The sequence below is a fragment of the Narcine bancroftii genome, chromosome 12 (assembly GCF_036971445.1).
Source record: "Narcine bancroftii isolate sNarBan1 chromosome 12, sNarBan1.hap1, whole genome shotgun sequence".
In the NCBI taxonomy this organism is placed as follows: domain Eukaryota; kingdom Metazoa; phylum Chordata; class Chondrichthyes; order Torpediniformes; family Narcinidae; genus Narcine; species Narcine bancroftii.
The window spans coordinates 67,339,633-67,362,169 of NC_091480.1; the positions used below are offsets into that span (position 1 = coordinate 67,339,633).

Here is a 22,537-nt window from a genome sequence, read left to right on the forward strand (position 1 = left end):
TTCGGCCCACTATGTCCATGGCAACCCATCAAGTGCCTTTCTGCCAGTTACCAGAAGTTGGTGTGTGGCCTTGAGCTCAAGCCAAGATTGTGGGGTGAGGGGGTGGTGGTCATGTTGATTGACCACAGAGGCAACATCTGCAGGATTGGGTACTGCTGGGGAGGTGGGGGGTAAAGAGAGCGAGAGCGGAAGATAGATGAGGAGAGAGACAGACAGAGATGGAGAGAGAATGAGGGAGAAGGAAAAAGAAAGAAGTCCGAGCCTTGGTTTAGTGTCTGAGAGTCAGCACCCTAAAGGCAGACCAAATGGTCCCAAATCTGGGCTGATGAATCCTCAGCCTGGATTCCACTCTCACCCCCATGTTATTTTCAACACAGGCCCCATCTCCACTGCATGGAAGGTGATTTGTAAGGGCAACTCTTCTCTAAACTTAAACATTCAGTTTTCTTTTTATTAAAAAAAAGTACTAATCACGTCATTAATGCTGTGAGTATTACCTCTAATTGGTCGCTGAGTTTATTGGCAGCATTGGGCTGTTTGGAGCTCGCATCCACAGCCTGAGAAAGTGAAAAGGTCCTCCCTGGGCCTGCGATTCCGCCCTTTACAAGGTGTCGCCCATGCTTAGATCGCGCTGAGAGAGCACCAGGAGCTCTCTAGGGTGGTCACCTGCCAACCATGCTCGGCCACTGGGTCTCTCACTGACCTAAACCACCTGGACGGAACCTCGAGTCAAATGCATACAGTTTGCAGTTTTCTTTGGATCAGCTAGTTAACGATGAAGCACTAACAGGGCAACTAGAAACCAGCCTCTGTGGTCAACTATTTCCCCCCCCCCCCCCCCCACCCCCCCAACAATTCAAATCCCTTAATTCTTACAAGTAGATTGTTCTAACCAGTTAAGACTGTCCTTGAGTTTTTGTTACAAAAAGGCTTGGCTTGTATTTACCTTTCAATTAGACATTCAAAAGTTGGCTGCGAGCTGCTTGACAGGGATCCACAAAGTTAATTATTCTCCCTGCTGCTCCCAACGATAATTTACAAGCAGCTCCCACCTTTTATAGGTTCTTGATCTGCCAGGGCATCAACAGTTATGGGGAGAAGGCCAGGCCAGTGGGGCTGAGTGGGAGAATGGATCAGCTCATGATCGATGGGCTGAATGGCCTACTTCTGCTCCTATGTCTGATGGTCTGATGTCATTGAGAATTGCAGGGAGATCAACATTTCCATCTGTTTATTGTTGTGTCACCTGAAATAGCAGAGAGAAATCCATGCTATCCCTGGTTGGATATTACCCTGCAGAATGCGTAAAGGCACCAAGAGCAACAAGGGGGTTGTTAACTTTGGAAATTCGATCTAGATTTCTGAGTGAGTGTGATCCTTTCCTGTGTCTAAAGGTTTATGGAAGCGAACTGCTTCTTTTTTTGCAAAATGTCAAGAGGGATGTTTCAGAGCCATTCGACTCAGACTGAAGGAGATCTTTTGTAATGAATGATGGTTCTCTGGTGCTGAAACCCTACCTATCAAACCACAGAATGGTTGGTTTAGGTGGAGTGCTATGAATCCACTAAAATCATTGGGCCGCAACTAGTTCAGAAGCCTCACCCTGGGAAACACCGGAGTATATAACTTTAAAAACTTTGACTGGGAGAGAGAAGCTAGCTGCATTCCCTTCTCTTGTTTTCACTTCAAAAAGGCTTGGGCTGATAAGACCCCCCTTATTTGGCAAGGTAGCAAAATACTATTAAGCATTGGGTGAGGGACACGTCCTTGATTAGTGAAACCCTAGCGAATTCTAAGAAAGACGCACTTAAGTGCAGCAGTCTTTTGAAATGTTTTGAATTCATCCGTATGAGCATGTAACCTGTGAGCCACGAGGCAGACTCTTTTGGGGTGGGACTAACTGCTTGTGGCAGTGCTTCTTGCTGTAACGGAGTTCTCACGCTTTGCAAAGTGATGAAAAATTGTGTTTTTGCAGCCGCACTCGGGTTTGCTTTCAAGCAACCTCAGGCACACTTTAACAGTGGTGCGAGCCATCTCAACTAGTCCCTCGTGTGGTAAAATTGTGCCACCGAGGGGAATGCGGTGATGACTGAGGCCAGGGAATAATTTTTGTTCAGACCCAACAGGGCAGCGGGATCGACCCACCCGACAGGAATCTCCACGGGGGCCACGTCCCGGGGAGGAATGGAAGTGCAGGGTAGGCTGGTGGCAGCCGCGTGGGGTCATCAATCAAAGAGTCGGCACGGGCACAACCAGCTGAACTCAGCACACTTTCAAGGCTGGGGATGAAGAGTCCAGTCCATGCTGCCAGTGTTTCTTCCTTCAAATAGAGGCTGCGAATTAAAACAGTTGCCCCCACTCCCCTCGCAAGATGATCACAATTCAATCTCTCAGGGGAGAGAGGGCTGTGTGTAAAGGACAATAGGAAGAGAAGCAGTAATTTGAAGTTGTGTTTTTGATTTCCTGTCAGCATGTTCCCACAGAGGACATATTAAAAAAGGAAAAAAAAATTGAAATTGCACTAATCACTACAGCACTGCAATTGCGGCAAAGAAATCAAATCATTGTAAAATTACAACTGTACATGGCTAAAGCTTTCACCAAAATGAAGGCCTGAACCTGGATATTTTACAAAAACCAAAAAAAAACTAATCACGGTTAAAAAGACATTTGATGTGTAATCTTCTCCTCTCTCACTCTGAGCAGTTTCAGAATGCTTAAATAATGATTTGCGATAGATGCAACTTCCAAAAAAATAGCTCTCTTTCCTGTATCAAAATAAACCTCTTTTCCACACATTCTGCCACCAGTTTGGTTTCTGTTTAACTGAAGTAGAAAGTTTATCAAAATAGCTGTGTTTTTTTTTCTTTGTTGAATGTCTTACAAATAAAAGGAAAAAAGCTTTTGTGTGTATTTTTTTGTTTGTTTTCAAATCTTGTGCAAAAAAATTTCTCTTTGATTTTTTTCCTCCTCCAGAGCAGTTGGGTTTTTGGTTCACAGCGATTCAGGAGAGCTGATTCTTTTCCGTTCTCCCTCTCACATCTGTAAAGAAAGGATGCCAGAGGTCACAGACAGTCACAGACTCAGCCCACACTGAGTCAGCGCCGGCCACCTTTCATCTCCCTGCGTTCCCCATCAGCGCCCGTGACTACCAGTCCCTCCCCCCGCCCCACCCCGAGATTCAAACCCTCGCCCACACCTCTCTGCCCGAGGAAACCTCATGCATTACGGGCGAACCCCACGCAGATAGCACCAGAGGGCGGGGTCAACCCGCCGCGCCCTTCTCCCGAGCAAAAAGGGAGGTGTTCAACATGTCTTGGCAAAGCCGATGGCTCGTTGGCCTGTGAGTGAAGGGGGGGGAGAGAGAGAGATAAGGTCACGGGTGGACCACTACCTCTTGTGGGATCCTTCTTCCTTCACCACCACCACCCCACCCCCCAACAAATTAAATTCCCTTTTAAATTGGATCAGCCGCCACTCAATGAATCAGTGAGATTTCTTTAATGGCAACTCAATCAACTCCGCCACTTGACTTTCAGGAGGATTTGAACTCCGACCAGTGGCCTTCCCATCAGCAAGACCCCATGCTGGTGTCGGGGTGGGAGCCATGACCCCCCCCCCCCCCTCCACCTCGAGTCTGGGCTGCCAGGGGCTCCTCTTCGCTGCCTTGCATTCATCATGGCTCACTGACAAGCTGAGTGACCGTGGTGACCTCCGTCACCGAAGGGAACCCCAGGGTTCAGACAGTGTCAATCTCAGGTTTTGCCGGTTGCGTTGCTGAAACCCTCCTTTCAACACAACAGTGACTACGGATGGGCGGAAGCGGAAGGAGGTCAAGATTCTTAGGTCTAAGCTCGGAGACCTCGACAGGTACGCTGCGGCCCTATCTCCTGCTTTCTCATCCCGTACGCCGCTCAACTCCTTCGGTTCTCCCCCCCACCCCGATTTTGCCCGCTTTGCTTCATCAAACAGCTCAGCAGCTCGGGGATGTGAGGGCTGCTTAATCAGAAGTGTGGTGCACACATTCAAACCCATCAGTTCTTGGCTGGGTGGGGGCAGGGGAGGTGATGACTGGGGATAAGGGATGGAATTGCACCCATGGGAATTTTGCAACCAGGTTTTGCTGCTGCGGGAGCGAGGCCCCGCTATGACGCTGAGGAAGAAGAGGCGGCAACAGCAAGCGGCTGAAGATGAGGTGGGGGAAGGAGAAGTGGGGCAGGGGTGGCAGAGTCTCTGTGCCAAAGCGCGTGGTACCTCATGGTTACTTGCTGTGCTGGTAGGAATAGTTTGCAGGTTCAGAGGACGTTTCCATAGCAACCTGCTGCTGTTGGCCACTGGTTTCCTGCAATGGGAAAAGATGAAGCTGTCACTCATACCATAAGGCCATCCAGACATGCAGGCAGCAGTGGTGTGGGGAGTCGTGAGGGTATGGGGAAGTGCCAAGGGTGTTCATACACACACACACAACAGACACACTCACTCACACCATGCACACACACACATATACACTCACTCACACACCAACGTACACACTTTCACACACAGACACACACATACACACAAACTCACACACACCCACACACAGGCACACGCACTCACTGGCTCATACACATGCACTCACTCACACCCACACACTCACATACTTGTAAGAACTTACACATGCACGTACTCCCACACACTGTCCCACATACGCACCCTTGCAAATCTGTGCACACAAACACGTACAGCCACATATTGTACACAGAACCCACACAAACTCACATTCATCCATCTACAGAACCACTCAGACACACACTTGCGCTGATGCACAATTCCACACTGCACACATCACCCACATTGCACACAGAGCTTCCACATGCACACCCCTCAGTACCAAAAACCTGGCACTCCCACAGACGCCACACAGCCGCATACATCCATGACAAACATACACACACAGCTACACGTTCATGAACCCATGCACACTGCATACACACCACAGCTACACTGTGCACCCACCTGCACACAGATCAGGAAGGGAATCTGTCAGCCCAGAGGCGCGGTAAACGCGTGCAAAATGGGACACGTGCAAGGCCAAGTTGCAAATATTTTCATGCAAGCCATTTGATTAGTGAGACAGGTGAACCGAGAGCAGCGATCGACACAAAGGATTATTATCTTGCTGTAATGACTGAGAACGAGGGACAAAATAGCAACTACACTCTGGGATATAAAACCTTCAGCTGTGACAGAGAGGGAGAGGCATTGCGATTTTGATCACAGAGTCAATTCCTTCAGCGACAAGAGAGGAATCCAAGAGAGCTCTTCAGAGAAGAGATGAGTGCAAAGGATGGGGGAAAACAGAGGGTGATAGAGGAATGTAGACATAACAGAGGGAGAGAGTCATACAGCGTGGAAACAGGCCCTTCAGCTCAACTTGCCCATGCCAACCAAAATCTCCCACCCACACTGGTTCCACCTGCCCCACATCCCTCTAGACCCATCCTATCCATGGATCCGTCCCACCCACACTGGTCCCACCTACCCCACATCCCTCTAGACCCATCCTATCCATGGATCCGTCCCACCTACACATCCCTCTAAACCCATCCTATCCATGGATCCGTCCCACCCACTCTGGTCCCACCTGCCCCACATCCCTCTAGACCCATCCTATCCATGGATCCATCCCACCTACCCCACATCCCTCTAGATCCATCCTATTCATGGATCCGTCCCACCTACACATCCCTCTAAACCCATCCTATCCATGGATCCGTCCCACCCACACTGGTCCCACCTGCCCCACATCCCTCTAAACCCGTCCTATCCATGGATCCGTCCCACCCCAACTGGTCCCACCCGCCCCACATCCCTCTAAACCCATCCTATCCATGGATCCGTCCCACCCACACTAATCCCACCTGCCCCACATCCCTCTAAACCCATCCTATCCAGTGGAGAGGGGAGGAGAGGGGAATATGTGTCTAGTCGTGAGATCACGTAGTATGCGGCGGCAACTGTGGAGAATATGTTGCACACTGAGGCTGGTGGGGCGTAAGGTAAGGACAAGAGGAATCGTGTCCTTGTTGCATATGGGGGCAGAGGGGGCCAGGGCAGAGGAGCGGGAATTAAAGGAGATGTGGGAAAGAGCTGAGTTAATGGTAGTTGAGGTGAGGCCACATTATCTAAAAATAGAGGACATCTCGAATGTCTTGGAATGGAAGACCTTATCCTGGGAGCAGAAGCGACAGAGGTAGAGGAATTGAGAGAAAGGAAAGGAATCCTTATAAGAGACAGGATGGGAAGAGGTAACTGTGGGAGTTGTTGTGTTTATAAAAGATGTCTGGAGATAGTTTGTGTCCTGAAATTGAGACAGAGAGATGGAGAAAGGGGAGAGAGTTATCAGAGTAAGGGTTGTGAGGTTTTTTTTAAACCTAAGGTGGTTGGAATCTGGAAGGCACTGCCTTAGGGGGTAGTGGGGGAGGGGTGAAGTGGCTCTCACAACATTGAAGGAGTCTCTGGAATCACCAAGATGTTGAAGGCTACTGGTCCTTAAGGACGTGGTGTGCTGTAGACGTGGACGTGGTGTGCTGTAGACGTGGACGTGGTGTGCTGTCGACGTGGACATGGTGTGCTGTAGACGTGGACGTGGTGTGCTGTAGACGTGGACGTGGTGTTGAGTCTGATTCTGTGCTGTACAACTGTACAACATTCTCACGTATGCCAAAGTCACACCCAGTCCAGAGCGGCTCACACCTACACACATGCACAGGCAGCTATACATCTAACACGCATCGATTCACATCACCATTGCACATGCATAGTGTACCCACACACGCGCACACCCACCCAGATGCAAACATACACACCCCCAGGCAAACGTGCGCACACATGCACCACCCGACACACGTGCGCGCGCGCACACCCCCAGACACACATGCACGCACACACTGCCCAGACACACACATGCAAACACGTGTGCGCACACACACCTCCCAAACACACATGCACAAACACATACGTACACTCACACACATATGCACACACTCATGGCCCCCCAGACGCGCACTCGTGTGCACACACATCCCCAGACACACATAAACACACATGTGCGCACACACCCACACACACACATACCCCGACACACATGCACGCACATACACACTTTGCTAATGTTGCCAGAAGTGGGATTCTCATTCTCAGCAGCTTGTCCATCCCACTGCCAACCCCCCCACCCTCCCAACCACCCCTCACCCAGTGTGGGTGCTGTGAGCTCCCAGTTACTATAAGTGATGCCAACTACAGCATCACAAGGGTGCCCGAGCAGGCAAGGGTCCTGAAACCTCTGTCCTGGCAGTAGGAGTTCGGAGGTCACTGAGATGTGTCTTCAGAGGGCCAACATTGTGTGACAAAGATTGAACGCAGAACGACAAAAAATACAATTTGCCAACATGCCAAAGTGCTTCACAGCCAACACCATTCTTTTGAAAGTGTCGTCTCTGTTGTAATGTGGGAAATCCAGCAGCCAACAGATGCACAGGAAGATCTCACCAATGGCAAACCAATAACACTGGGTAATCTGTGTTTGAGTCATGCTGACTTTTCCTTTAAATAGCACCAGAGTTTCTTTTAACCAAGAGGGCTTCAGTGTAATTGGGGACGAATAATCAGCTTGGATTTCCGCTTCAGGAGCTCGGAGGTGGGTCTTGAACCCATGATCCCCTGACGCAGATACCAGTGCCATACGACTCAGCCACAGCCAGCAGCCTATAGTTCTGGCCGGGTGGGGGGGGGGGGGGGGGGGTAGTTCCTTCACAAGTGTGGGACCCAAACCGTTCTGGAAGGGTCAGGAATGTGGATGGTGCGTGGTGAGTGTGGGGCTGTGCTTCCCTGTGTCACTGGCGCGGTCTGGGGAAGCGTTTGGTGTCTATCAATGGGGATCAATTTATGCACAGACCCTCCTGCAACACCTGGGCCCAGGCCGCAGCTCCAGCTCACAGCACCCCGGCATGGAGAGGACAGGATGGCTGCAGAAAGTGCACAGCGGACATGGGTCAGGGAACCAAGCAAGGGGAATCCAAGAGGAGAGACTTGAGGTGGGGGGGGGATCTCAGGAGCGTTTGGGACTGGAGGCAAGAGCCCCGGTGGAGTCAAAACTCAGGGAAATTTGCGGGAAGTGGGGGGGAGGGGAGGAGGGAAGGAATCCGGTTTGGCATTCCGTCGGCAAAGACCTGGCGTTAGTATGGTGGGACAAATGGCCACCTCATGGGCAAAGGGGGGCGTGAGTTCCTATTTCTAAGGGGCTTACCTCGACAGGTACGTTGGAGGGAGGCATTGGGTTGTACTGAGGAATGTACGTCCCTTGTATTGCTGAAGTAGCGGGCATGTACTGGAAAGGAATGCAGAAAATTGTTTATCACAAACAATTTGAAAAAAGACCACTCTCCCCCCGCCCCACCACCCCAGACACATCCTCAATCATGGCTCTGTTGTAGCCGCACGCAGTTAACGCGGGAGAAGATTGCAGGGGCACCTTTGGGATTCCATTGAGAGTGAATCCAGCACAGCGTTGAATCTCGGAATCAGAATCACAATTTATTGCCATGAACATCACAAAATTTGTTGTTTTGTGGGGAGAGGAGATTGGGAACTGGGGACGGGAAGGAGCTGCAAATGGCAAATATTCACTTCTTTGAGAAATTTATCCACAAACTTATCCACACAGTAAATGTGAATACAAAAATCACATACTCACAAGTTAAAGGAGACCACTCGGCCCGTCGACTCTGCTCTGTAACTCCACCCCAAGTTAAACTGTTCTCATATCTAGTTCCAATTTCCGGCCTTTTCCCTGTATCCCTTCATCCTCTGACTTATTAGATCCCTGTCAATCTCCCCCTTAAATTCCGCCAATGATCCGCCCTCCACAGCTGTGGCAACAAATTCCACAAATCCACGATCCTCCGGCTAAAGCAATTTTTCCTCATCTCTGTTTTAAATGGGTCCCTTCCAATTTGAAGACTGTGCCCTCTGGTCCTGGACTCACCCACCAAGGGAAACATCCTATTCACATCAACTCTGTCCAATCCTTTCAGCATTAGAAATGTTTCTCTGAGATCCCCTCTCATTCTTCTATACTCAATTCCTTAAAATAATTCCCTGAAAGTGGCATCACAGATGGATAGGATTGTAAAGAGAGCTTTTGGCACATTGGCCTTCATAAATCAAAGTATTGAGTATCAGAGTTGGGATGTTATGGTAAAGTAAAGTTCTATAAGATATTGGTGAGGCCATATTTGGAGTATTGTATGCAGTTTTGGTCACCGAACTACAGGAACGATATCAATAAGATAGAAAGAGCTCAGAGAATATTTACTAAGATGTTGCCCAGATTTCAGGAACTGAGTAACAGGGAAAGGTTAAACAGGTTTAGTACTTTATTCCGTGGAGCGTAGAAGAATGAAGGGAGATTTGATGGAGGTATTTAAAATTATGAGGGTGATAGACAGAATAAATGTAGGTCGACTTTTTCCACTGAGGGGAGGTGCGGTACAAACCAGAGGATATGGGTTAAGGGTGAAAGGGGAAAAGTTTAAGGGGAACTCGATAGGCTTCTGGCCTGAAGAGGGAATGTGTCGTAAAGGGTAGGCTCTGTGCTGAGGTCACTCAAGTCGGGGCCTCATGGCCTCATAGGGGGAAACAGCGGCTGGAATCCCCACTCCTGGTCCGGGGGTGGGGGACCTGGCAGCCACCCTCCATCTCACTCGGACGTGGTCAACCAATGCAAACAAGGTAAGTCGATAAACACTCGCTGCTTGCTGGACTACAGGAGCGACTACCACAATGAAGGCCCCTTAGACGACAGACATTACATCACATGCAACCCTGAGATCCTTTTTCCTGTGGGCCGGGCAACCACTTATTGGTTGTGAAAATAAAAACTGTACACAACGTACACATGTAAACAAATGTAAACAAACTGACTGGTGCAATACAGAGAGGAAACAAAATCAATAAAGTGCACGTCAGAGTCCTTAAATGAGTCCCTGATTGAGTTTGTTGTCGAGGAGTCTGATGGTGGAGGGGTAGCAGCTGTTCCTGAACCTGGGGTTGTGAGTCTTGAGGCACCGAGACCTCTTTCCTGATGGCAGCAGTGAGAACAGAGCGTGTGCTGGGTTGTGTGGATCCTTGATGATTGCTGCTGCTCTCCGACGGCAGGGTTCCCTGTAGATGTACTCAATGGTGGGGTGGGTTTTGCCTATGATGTCCTAGGCTCAGGGGTACTCTTGTCCCCATACCAGATCATGCCCTCCAAATATACAGTGTCCACCCTGCCTTTTCCCCCTCACCTCCTTCCCCCCCCCCCCCCCCACCTCTTTCCCACCGCACTCCTGTCCCTGCCTCACAGGAGAACCAGGGCCACCAATGACAAACGTGACAGAAAAAACTTTGAGACGTGCACTGCCACCATGGCTGACAACCACGCCGCGCGTTCTAAGATCTTGATAAGCAATGAGGTTTGCTCTGCACCCGCACATTTTTGCCCACACTCCCAGTGTCAGCTACACTTACCGTGCCTGTGTTACCCAAGGACAGGTGACTAAGCTGTTGAGTTAATGGTCCCATCATTGACGTGGGCTGGATTGACATGGTGTGGTCCATTGTGGGGGTGATTACTGTTCCCTTCAAAAACAAACAGCATTGTTAAGAACTTTCCATTCTCCTTGTGAACGATAATTTTTACAATGGAAATGGTGCCTAAACCTCGTGCCCGGGTCTTGAGCCTGAGTCCGAGGAAAGGTTCATCCTCAGAGTGGGGCAGTCAAAAGAATGACACTCTCCCCCGAACATATACCTCCAGTAAAAACCTCTTTAATCTCTTTAACAACTCCTCAATATTTGCCCCCAGATTCTCTCCGCTCCCCTTTAAGATATGCATAATTATTTTTTAAATTTTTACAGCACGGTAACAGGCCATTTCGGCCCATGAGCCCGCGGTGTCCAGATACACCAGTCAACCTAAAATCCTGTACATTTCGAATAGTGGGAGGAAACCGGAGCCCCCGGGGAAAAGTCACGTAGACACGGAGAGAACGTACCAACTCCTTACAGACAGCGCAGGATTCGAACCCTGGTCGCTGGCGCTGTAATGATGCTGTGCTAACCATGCCACCCTGCTTACTTCCTTTCTCCCCTTCAATCTCCACCCCTCACCCCTACTGTACCCCTCCCGTAACTTATATTTCCTCCACATCCCTTGGTACGCCTAACTTAGCAAGCAGGCACGTTGAGGCCTGGACATTTCCATGACCAGGAACCTCCTGACACTGTTTAATGTCCAGGATTGGTCACCAGTCCTTCCTGCTCTGGGATTGGTTCAGGAAGAGTTTGGAATGCTGAGTGAGGATGGGTGGGAGTTCAGCCTACATTGTGGCCCCTAAATTGTTGGCAAGGAATGGCCAACTCTCTTGGTGAAACAGGCAGAACAGGACCAGGCACAGCCAGTGCCGAAAGCACCATTGAGGGTTAAAAAAAAAGGCGGGCAGGATGAGACTGAGTGATATACAAATGAAGTAGAAACAAGGATAAAAAAAGCTTACCATAGGCTGCATAAGGTACGATTGATGGTGCATCCAGGAGGGGTTATGGACCTGTAAGTGCCACAACACAAGGGTGTAATCAACAACAAACAGCCTGCATTTGCATGTATCCTCAATGTTTTTCAGTTATTGATTTAAATGTGGAAGTTACTGGCAAGGTGGAGGCAATTGAATACTAACCACATAGATGGGCCTAGAGTTATATACATTGAAGCCCAACTGGATAAGGATTGCATGGACTTCAGGGACTGAGTTACAGGGAAAGGTTCAACAGGTTCGGGACTTTATACCCTGAAGATTTATTAGGATGTTGCCCGGACTTCAGGGACTGAGTCACAGGGAAAGGTTCAACAGGTTTGGGACTTTATCCCCTGAAGATTTATTAGGATATTGTCCGGATGTCAGGGACTGAGTTACAGGTAAAGGTTGAACAGGTTCGGGACTTTATCCCCTAAGATTTACGAGGATGTTGCCTAGACTTCAGTAACTGAGTTATAGGGGTAGATTCAACAGGTTCGGGACTTTATACCTTGAAGATTTACTAGGATGTTGCCCAGACTTCAGGGACTGAGTCACAGGGTAAGGTTCAACAGGTTCGGGACTTTATCCCCTGAAGATTTATTAGGATGTTGCCCGGACGTCAGGGACTGAGTTACAGATAAAGGTTGAACAGGTTTGGGACTCCTAAGATTTACTAGGATGTTGCCCGGACTTCAGGGACTGAGTTACAGGGAAAGGTTTAACAGATTAGGACTTTATTCCCTGGAGGGTAAAAGAATGAGGGGAGATTTGGTGGAGGTATTTAAAATTATGAGGGAGATAGACAGAATAAATGCAGATAGGTTTTTTTTCCAGAGCTTAGGTGTGATACAAACCAGAGGACGGGGGTTAAGAGTGAAAGGGGAAAAGTTAAGGGAACCTCTTCCCACAGAGTGATGGGGGTGTGGAACGAGTGAAAGGGAAAAGGTTTAGGTGGAACTTTTTAACACACTGTATGGAATGAGCTGCCAGCTGAGGTGGTGAATGCGGGCTCAGTTTTAAAATTTAAGGAGGGGTGGGAGACGGACTTGGGGAAAAGGATTCAAGAGCAATATTGGTCAAAATTGTGCTCTGATAATGACATCATTTATTAATGTCAGATACAGATTGGTACAATATAATTTTATCCCCTAATTATCCTGTACACTGCAAAAATGACACGGTTTCAAATCTGAAATTCCGGATTCATGTTTCAGGTGTGCTGTAGAGGTTGGAACATTTATAACCATATCTTTTCTTTCTTTGGCTTGGCTTCGCGGACGAAGATTTATGGAGGGGGTAAAAAAGTCCACGTCAGCTGCAGGCTCGTTTGTGGCTGACCAGTCCGATGCGGGACAGGCAGACACGATTGCAGCGGTTGCAAGGGAAAATTGGTTGGTTGGGGTTGGGTGTTGGGTTTTTCCTCCTTTGCCTTTTGTCAGTGAGGTGGGCTCTGCGGTCTTCTTCAAAGGAGGCTGCTGCCCGCCAAACTGTGAGGCGCCAAGATGCACGGTTTGAGGCGTTATCAGCCCACTGGCGGTGGTCAATGTGGCAGGCACCAAGAGATTTCTTTAGGCAGTCCTTGTACCTTTTCTTTGGTGCACCTCTGTCACGGTGGCCAGTGGAGAGCTCGCCATATAATACGATCTTGGGAAGGCGATAGTCCTCCATTCTGGAGACGTGACCCATCCAGCGCAGCTGGATCTTCAGCAGCGTGGACTCGATGCTGTCGACCTCTGCCATCTCGAGTACCTCGACGTTAGGGGTGTGAGCGCTCCAATGGATGTTGAGGATGGAGCGGAGACAACGCTGGTGGAAGCGTTCTAGGAGCCGTAGGTGGTGCCGGTAGAGGACCCATGATTCGGAGCCGAACAGGAGTGTGGGTATGACAACGGCTCTGTATACGCTTATCTTTGTGAGGTTTTTCAGTTGGTTGTTTTTCCAGACTCTTTTGTGTAGTCTTCCAAAGGCGCTATTTGCCTTGGCGAGTCTGTTGTCTATCTCATTGTCGATCCTTGCATCTGATGAAATGGAGCAGCCGAGATAGGTAAACTGGTTGACCGTTTTGAGTTTTGTGTGCCCGATGGAGATGTGGGGGGGCTGGTAGTCATGGTGGGGAGCTGGCTGATGGATAACCATATAACCATTTATCATTATACATTCAACCTGGGGTCTGTGTGAATGTATGGTTTGATTTAGCAGAAATTTTGACAAATTATAAAAGTGGATTTTCCATTGAAACCAGAACTGTATTTATTGAACAATCTTATGGTTAATGGCACCAAACTATCAAAATATTAAATCCAGTTTGTGAGGACTGCACTAGCGGTGGCCAGGAGACGAATCGCTGTTGCGTGGAAGTACGACTCCCCCCTACTTATCACTCGCCGGAATATGGAAATGCAAAGTTGTGCCCCCCGGAAAAGATCACATAATCTTAGAAAGAAATATGACGAATTTGTTAAAATATGGCAACCTTATTGGAATCATACTGGTTTAAGGATATAATTACAGTACAACTCCGATTATTTGAAATCAGATTCTCCAAAATCCTCAGATACCCAAAGAGTTTTATCAGAGCTGAACTGACCAGGGACGTCGGGCTCCCGGTGGCAGAAGCAGCGGATCCCAGCGGTAGCGGGGACCTCAAGCTCCCGGGCAGGAGAGGGGCCTTGGTGGGGACGTGTTGGTGATTGGCAGCGACCAGCATTTTTTATTTTTGCGAGAATTAATCTTTATTTTAAAAGCATTCCCTTGTTGTTTGTTGTTGTTGAAACACTGTTACAAGTGATTTGCTGTCACTACTGGGCTGTTTTAAAAAAAATAACCAGTTCTCCGAAAAAAAATGTTTATCCAACATAGGGTCTGGTCCCGACCATTTCGGATAATCGGAGTTGTGTTGTAACTTCCCCAAAAAGGTTTAAATAATATAGTTATAGATTCATTTGTGTCAAATTCTTGAAGCTCAAGATATGGACTAATTAATGAAGGCAGCTCAAACACCCCTTCTTAGCAGTTGGTTTGGGCAATCATATGAGACTCTGTAATTTTAAAATACTATTTATATGATAATGTTTATATGAGTCTTGGAAAAATTAAAATAAAATATTCAGAAAAATTTTAACATTGAAGAAGAATTTGGACAGGATGGGAGGGGTATGGAGGGATTTGGTTGGGGTGCAGATCAGTGGGACTGGGGCAGAATAATAGCTTAACACAACCTAGAAGGGCCTGTTTCATGGCTGTTATGTTCTGTAGCTCTAAGTCCCTCTCCCCTCAATGGCATCAGGGATTCTGATGAGTTTTTAACCACAACTCAATAGTCTTTGTGCTGATGAGATTTTTAACTGAAATTCAATTCTAGGACCCACTTTCATTTCAGATGTTTTCAATATTTGAGTTTAAATTCCCAACTGCCATGGTGGGATTTGAACTTGTGTCTCTGGAGTCAGCAGGCTAGAACTCTGGCAGGTAGAACAGGAACTTAACCACTGCCCGACCATACACTCAGCTGCAGCCAATTCGCAGGGGTGTTATCAAGGAGAATTCTGACACAAAGCCACATTATGAGATCATTTAAATATTTAGCGCTTAAAAGTTTGGGCAATTAGGTCATTTTTAGGGAACATGCAAATGGATGAGAGATGTAGGGCGATCAGGGTGCGAGGTTCCATGGCTTAGACCCAAGTAGCTAAATGCAGCCATTTCTTTTGAAAGGGGCACAAAACAAAATGCTGAAGAACCCAGCAAAACAATTCAAAGAAAACTCATGAGGCCCAGACAAAATTGTGCAATCTTACATTATCTGCCCGGTTTTTAATACATTTACAAACCGTTGAAATTCAACCCGGGCGCCATTCAAAAACCAAGGCTCGCTTCACCTGCCACTTCTACCCTTTCCAAGTCTGAATGTAGTGTCACCAACTCTGATCGGGCCCTACTCCCGGAGGTGTGATCACATGGCCTCTGCCCGACCCTGATCCCGACCAAAACCACTGCCTGCTTTCCTTTTTTAAAAAAATCCTGCCACCCTGGAGGTCTGTGCTCAAAATGTCGGCACCCATACCGGCCACAGCCACGAGGGGTTGCAGACTTTGGGGGAACAGCGGACGGGCTCGGGGCACTCGAATTGGGGAGAACATCCCCCCCCCCCCCCCCACCGATGAGAAGGAGAAGCAGAGGAGATGACCCTACAGGGAAGGGGGAAGGTGACCACGACAGCGGATCAGCAAGGGGCTCTGAGGCTGAAGGGATCCACACAGGCTGCTGGAGACGGGCTCATGGGAACCAGGTATCGGAACCAGGATTTGAGAGGGTGCCGAGGGCAAGGAGGGCTCCCGAAGGTCCACAGGCGCTGAAGTGTCAGAGATTTGGATCTGGAGCCGATAAAATGAACAGGAGTCCGTGTGGGTGCAGAAGCCTGGGGAGCGCTGGAGGCGAATCCATGGACACTCTGTGTCTCCAATGGGACTCTCTTTTGCTTCTCCTTCTATTGTGAGTGGAGCTGGGTAATGCTCAGGGCCACTCTTACAGCAGGCAAACGTTGAAGTGTATCATGTATATTACATTTTCAATGACAATAAAAGAGAACCTTGAACCCGAAACACGAAAGTCTACAGACGCTGTGATTGCAGTAAATTGGAGGAACACCACCTCATCTTCGAACTGTGCAGCCTCCAACCGGATGGCATTAATATAGACTTCTCTGGCTTTTGTCAAAACTTTCCCACCCTCACTTCTTCCCCTGTCTCCTTCCCCCAGCTCTGTCTCTCCCTTTGCCCTGCCTCCTTTCGCACAGACATGATGAATCCTTATCTGTCCCCTCATCAAATCTATTAACACCTTTTGCTGGTCTTAACTCCACCTCCACCCCCCCCCACCTCCACCCCCCCCCCCCCCCCCACCCCCATGGCAGGCACTGTCTCTATACTGAGATTTCCTGTTGATTGCTTAATCTTTGCTTTGTCCTCAAAGAAGCCTGAAATGTCGCCAATAGATCTTTGTCTCGATTGGACGCTGTGAGTTCCTCCAGCATTTACTGTGTGGTTTTACCACCATTTGGAGAGGCACGAGAGACTTTGTTAAATGGTTGTGTCATTCTTGGTGGAGAGCCAATATTTATGAAACTACAAATATTTATGAAACTACAAATACTGTTATACTGTTGATTTTTTTTTAACCAGTGCTCTTGAGCATTTTTATCCTGAATTTGCATGCTGAAGGATTGGCCACACTTCCTGCCCTTGAGGCCTAAGGCCTACACTTTCTATGCACAGCTGAGAACTCACCTGAAATGAGGACACAGGCGAGGTGATATAAGGCGTGATAGACGTCTGTGCAATCATCCTGTTGGGAGCAATACTGTACGGACTGGAATAAAATCTAGAGCAAGACACAATAGACAGGCATGAGGCATCAGGAACCGTTTATTTGCTTTGTTGCTCCCCATCTGGTGTTTTGATCTGGTTTCTCCAATCTGACTCCATAGCAACCAGGGGACTCCCCACTAAGTTATTCTATGACACAATACAAAGGAATTTAAATGCCTTTCAATATTTTTTAAAAAATTTACATTTTTGATTTTTAAATGTAGACATTCAGCGCAGTAACAGGCCCTTGCAGCCCACAAATCCGTGCCTCCCAAATACACCTCATTATCCTGCAATCCCCCACACCCCAGTACGTTTTGAAGGGTGGAAAGAAACTGGAGCCCCCGGGGAAAACACACGCAGACACGGGAAGAACGTACCAACTCCTTATGGACAGGGATTCGAACCCCAGTCACTCTCGCTGTAACAAGGTTGGGCTCACCGCTATGCTAACCGTGCTGGCCCTGTTCTTGTGCGAGAGGCATCAATTCTTCCAAGAGTTAAGTCCAATAATGACCACACTTGGAAAACATGACAGGGCACATCCTTGTCACAAGGGTCTCTCAACGCTGTGTCTCAGCCGCGCATCATGACATTGATCCCTGTGTAATGCTTGGAGATCCACAATTGGGAAATGAGCAAGGTATTTAAATGTCTTGCCCACATACTGCGCACTTACCAGCCCCTCGCATTAACATCCCTCAGGCAGCCCCCAAACCTCTTGCTCCCTTTCCCTCAAATATATCACCCATTAATAAGGTTTAAGATAAGGGCCATTCCCTTTTTCTTGACTGAGCAGGGCATTAGTCCCGCAAGTATGGTTGTGATGAGAGGGATTTCCTCGGCGGCGAACGGGTGAACGGGAAGGAATGCAGAAGCTTCTCCACCTTCTGTAGCTCGGAAAGAAATGGCATTGGGATTAAGGTGTCAAAAGAGAGGGGAGATTTTAATTTAATTTACAGATACAGGATGGTAACAGGCCCTTCTGGCCCTCGAGCCTGCGCCCATGTGACCAATTAATCCACTGACCCCGTATGTCTTTGGCATGGGCGAGGAAACCAGGGCACCCAGAGGAAGCAAGCGCAGGCCTGGCAGAGAACAGATAAAATTTCTTCCAGACAGCAGCAGATTCAAACAAACCGTGACACCCCAACCACTGACGCTCAACTGGGAGAAGTCATCATTGAAGAGGCAAAGCTACTCACTCATTTTGCAAAGCAGTCGTTGGATCATAGGTGAGTGTCATTGTACCCTGAAAGGATAAAGGAATGGCATTCATTATTAGGGCACCATTTAAACCATGCCTCACTAAATAATAACAACCTAAAGATCAGGGAGAAGAGATGGCAGCCAAAACTGTCATCCCCTTAACGCAGTGGTTCCCAACCTTTTTCTTCCAATTCACATACCACTCAAAGTATTCTCTATGTCATTGGTGTTCTGTGATTAGTATGGGATTGCTTAAGGTTATATGTGAGTGGAAAGGGAAGGTTGAGAACCACTGCTCTAGACCCAATTGTTACTGAAATATTTTGCTTGAGAAAAATTGTCATTGGTCCATTTCCTTTGGAGTTCTGAAACTGTGCACGTAACGAGTCAATGAGGGACGATTAAAACAGTGGTTTTCAAATTTATTTCTTCCCACCCACCTACCACCTTAAGCAATCCTTTACTAATCACAAAGCACCTATGGGATACGGAATACTTAAAAGTGGTATGTGAGTTGGAAGAAAAAGGTTGGGAAACACTGCCTTAACAGGTTCAATCTCTTCAAGAAGGGCTCCCGAAGGGCCTCGGACTCCGAAGGCTTCCTGACCGTGTCGGAGGTTGGGTGGCCAATGGATCGGAGGGGTCAGCACGGCTGCTGAGGCTGCAGGAGTGCTGGAGGCGAATCCACAGACACAGTGTCGCTGAAGGGACTCTCTTTGGCTTCTCCTTGTGAGCGGGGCTGGGCGATGCTCATGGTGACTGTTTACCAAAGGTTGAAGTATATCGTGTAGATTACATTTTTATGTGTTATGTGGCAATGAAAAGAACCTTGAATCTTCCGCGAGCATACTGCAAGGTAGTCCAATACCAAAAGAGCAGAACGAATGAAAACTGCTATAAATAACCCTGGGAGGCCTGGAGCCCTTCACAACTTGGTATCTATTCCTTTCAAGTAAACTACAAACAAGCATCATAGCAGGTACAATGATGTCATTCTATCGTGTGAGACTCATTAACGTGCGCACTCCTGAGTACAATGAGATAAAACACAAAAGTCCGCAGACACCATGGTTGAAGTAAAAACACATAACCAACATTTTGGGCTTTGGCAAGATGCGGACAAAATGTGGACAGGTGTCCGAATCTGATGACACTGTCAAGGTGACAAGAAATAAAACCATCTGGGCCTCTTGAACCTGCTTCATTACACAAGACCGTTTCCCGTATTTAATGCACAGAAACACTGGAGGAATTCAGCAGGTCATGCAGTGTCCACAGGAAGCAAAAATATATAACCAATGTCTCAGGCCTGAGCTCTTGGTAACCTTGAGGAAGGGCTCAGGCCCGAAATGTCGGTGATGTATCTTTACCTCCTATGGACACTGCGAGATCTACTGAGTTCCTCCAGCAGTTCTGGGTGTCAACTAAAACCACAGAGCCTGCAGACTTTCCTGTTTCACTGTTCCCAGCCTGATTCACATATCCCTTGATTCCACTGGATTTCAGACATCACCAACTTCAGTCTTGAACCTCGGCTAACTTAGAGAGGGTTTAAATGCAGGAGGAATGTCGTCCAATCAAAGAGGCGCATTTTCAGGACAGCCTGACGATGAGGTGGAGGGGAGGTGAAGGGGCGGAGAGGATGGGAACTGGTTGGGGGGTGGGTGGGGGTTGTGGTCCGAGCACTGCCGTGTAATCACTTCCTGAGTTGGTTCACTGACACCCCGGCCTCCTGTCATTTCTGCAGCCAGCAGGAGATGGTGTACCCAGTGTATGCAGTGTTAGAGGTTGCAGCCCCTCTATGCCCAACTGAAGGGGCTGTTCCTTAAGTTCTGGCTGCACTTCAGCCCCACGTTCCTGATCTACAGTCGCCCAGTGTAGAGGGGGATCGGGCGATCAGAGGATCTCCTTGTGGGGTTGTTGCTGGGCCTGTCTGAGCTGGGTCAAGGCGGCGGGCAGTCGAGGGTTCAGGTCAAGCTGACTGCCTGCCCCTCTTTCAGGATTACAGCCAGGCCAGTGTGTCATTAGAGTGGGAGCACGCCGTGTCCGAGGGGACGCAGGGCGAGTTGTGTGAACGGGGGACCCCTCCCCAGGGGAATCAAATGCACGGTAAATAGTAACAACGGGATTTTAATTTGAAAATGGGAATATTGTGCAGTTTATTGCATCTGTGTAATAACTCTGTATGTAACAAAGGGAGGTAATGATTACCGCTTATCACAATGTTCTGACAATGTAAGTAGTATGTTTAGATGAAGATCTGCGCATAGTTTGTAGTGTTGTCTAAACAAACTTTAAAAAAGAACAGACATAAGGAGGAGGAATCAGGGAGCTGTAAATACAGCCACTATTGGCAATATGATGAATTTCAGGAGGAGGGGAATGGACAGGACAGGAGAACTTTCAGACGGTTAGAGTTGGAAGAAATAACGGAAGGGTCGAGGCTGCAAAGAATCTTTAAATTAGAGGGGTTCTGTACGTGAGGTGCCAGCAGGGGTCAGTAGACACAAGGTGAAGGGGGAATGGGAGCGGCAAAGCAGAATTCTGCGGACACTGCAGTTGAAGTAAAAACGCGCGTTGCTGGAGAGGCTCGGCAGTTCGAACAGTGCCCTTTACGTAGTAAAGGCAGAGATACCTCGAGAGTATGGGCGGGTGTGAGGTCAGCCAAGGACAGGAGTGGAGTGGGGGGGGTGCAAGGGAAACTGTGGCAAGGTCCGTCAGACTTGATCGGAGAGCACCCTTTCCGGGGTTGAAAAGGGAGAGTGGGTCTTCTACATTTTAAATTTAGACGTACAGCGCAGTAACGGGCCCTTCCGGCCCATGAGTCCGTGCCGCCCAATTAAATTACAAACCCCGTATGCTTTGAAATGTTACATTAACCCATCAAACTCAAAGAAGATAACACCTTTGCTGTACGTAGGACATAGAACTGAATATCATGGTACAGACCCCCCTTGGCCCTCGATGTTGTGCCGACCCATATATTCCTTTAAAAAGTACTAAACCGAGGGAGGAGTCACGTGATGGAGTAGTGGCCGGTCGGGGAACTCCAGCCCTCTCTGGAAAAGTTTAAAAAAAACACAGAAAACACAAAGGCACAAACATAAAAATTAAAATAAAGTGAAAGTAAAGGTGGGAAGAAAATGGAAGCAAAGAAAGAAAAGTCGAAAGCAACGGGAAGACGAGAAGAAGAAAGAACGTCGGAAGAAGAAGGTGAAGGCCTTACCTGTCCGAGGAGGCCCGCCGCAGAGAGAGAAGCCCGCTCCCTAAGGTCAGTTGAAGTCCCGAGCTCGGGACTACAAAAATGGCTCACGGAGCCAAGCAAAAGTGCGCAACCGCGCATGACAAAAAAAACAGTGACGGGAGGGGGGACCAGCTGAGGAGTCGATCTCCACAGCTGAGAATGACAGCTGCAACACAACAGGAAGAGAACATAGAAAATAAAGAGAACAAGAAAGAAGAGAGTAAAAAGAAAACAAGGAAACAACAGATGACCAAACCAGAGGAAGAAGAAGAAGAAGAAGAAGAAGAAGAAGAAGAAGAACATAGAGAAATGGAAGAAGAAGGGAAAGGCAAGACAATGGATATATTTTTTATTAAAGAATATATGGAATCAGTAAAAGAATGGCAATCACAAGAATTTAGTGAAATAAAAAGAAGAATTAAAAGTACAGAAGAAAAAATGAATAGATTAGAGATGGTCATGTCAGATATAGGAAAAAGAGTGGACAAGGTGGAAGAACGAGAAACAGCTGTAGAAATGGAAGTAGAGGACTTAAAAAAGAAATTAGAAGAATCTAATAAAAAAATTAAAGAGACACAAGAGCTGTTAGCTCAGAAGATAGATATAATGGAAAATTATAATAGAAGAAATAATATAAAGATAGTGGGCCTTAAGGAAGATGAAGAAGGCAAGAATATGAGAGAATTTATAAAAGATTGGATCCCCAGGGTCCTAGGAAGACCAGAATTACAGGAAGAAATGGAAATAGAAAGGGCACATAGAACATTAGCCCCGAAACCACAGCCACAACAAAAACCAAGATCCATTTTAGTAAAATTCCTAAGATATACAACAAGAGAAAATATATTGGAGAAAGCAATGAAGAAAATAAGAGAAGACAAAAAGCCACTGGAATACAAAGGTCAAAAAAATTTTTTCTATCCAGACATAAGTTTTGAACTCCTGAAGAAGAGAAAGGAGTTTAATACAGCAAAAGCGATCCTATGGAAAAAAGGATATAAATTTATGCTAAAGTACCCAGCGGTACTTAAAATAGTTATTCCAGGGCAGCAAAACAGACTATTCTCGGATCCGGAGGAAGCACGAAAATTTGCAGAACAACTACAAAACAGACA

General features: G+C 47.7%; 1 protein-coding gene across 6 annotated transcripts in view; it reads right to left on the bottom strand.

Annotated features, from left to right (window-relative positions):
* Positions 1-1,216: 1,216 nt before the first annotated feature.
* LOC138747444 (RNA-binding motif, single-stranded-interacting protein 2-like) overlaps positions 1,217-22,537 on the bottom strand; it is a 227,309-nt gene continuing 205,988 nt past the window's right edge. For 5 of the 6 annotated variants that reach the window (XM_069906668.1, XM_069906667.1, XM_069906671.1 and 2 more), the window contains 7 exons: positions 18,175-18,221; positions 16,889-16,982; positions 11,583-11,633; positions 10,555-10,665; positions 8,291-8,371; positions 4,255-4,342; positions 1,217-3,042 (listed from right to left, as the gene is read on the bottom strand). In XM_069906668.1, the coding sequence (XP_069762769.1) occupies positions 4,262-4,342; positions 8,291-8,371; positions 10,555-10,665; positions 11,583-11,633; positions 16,889-16,982; positions 18,175-18,221 (465 nt within the window). In that variant the 3' untranslated portion in view covers positions 1,217-3,042; positions 4,255-4,261. The remainder of the gene's footprint in view (positions 3,043-4,254; positions 4,343-8,290; positions 8,372-10,554; positions 10,666-11,582; positions 11,634-16,888; positions 16,983-18,174; positions 18,222-22,537) is intronic. The other variant, XM_069906672.1, reaches the window with a different exon arrangement.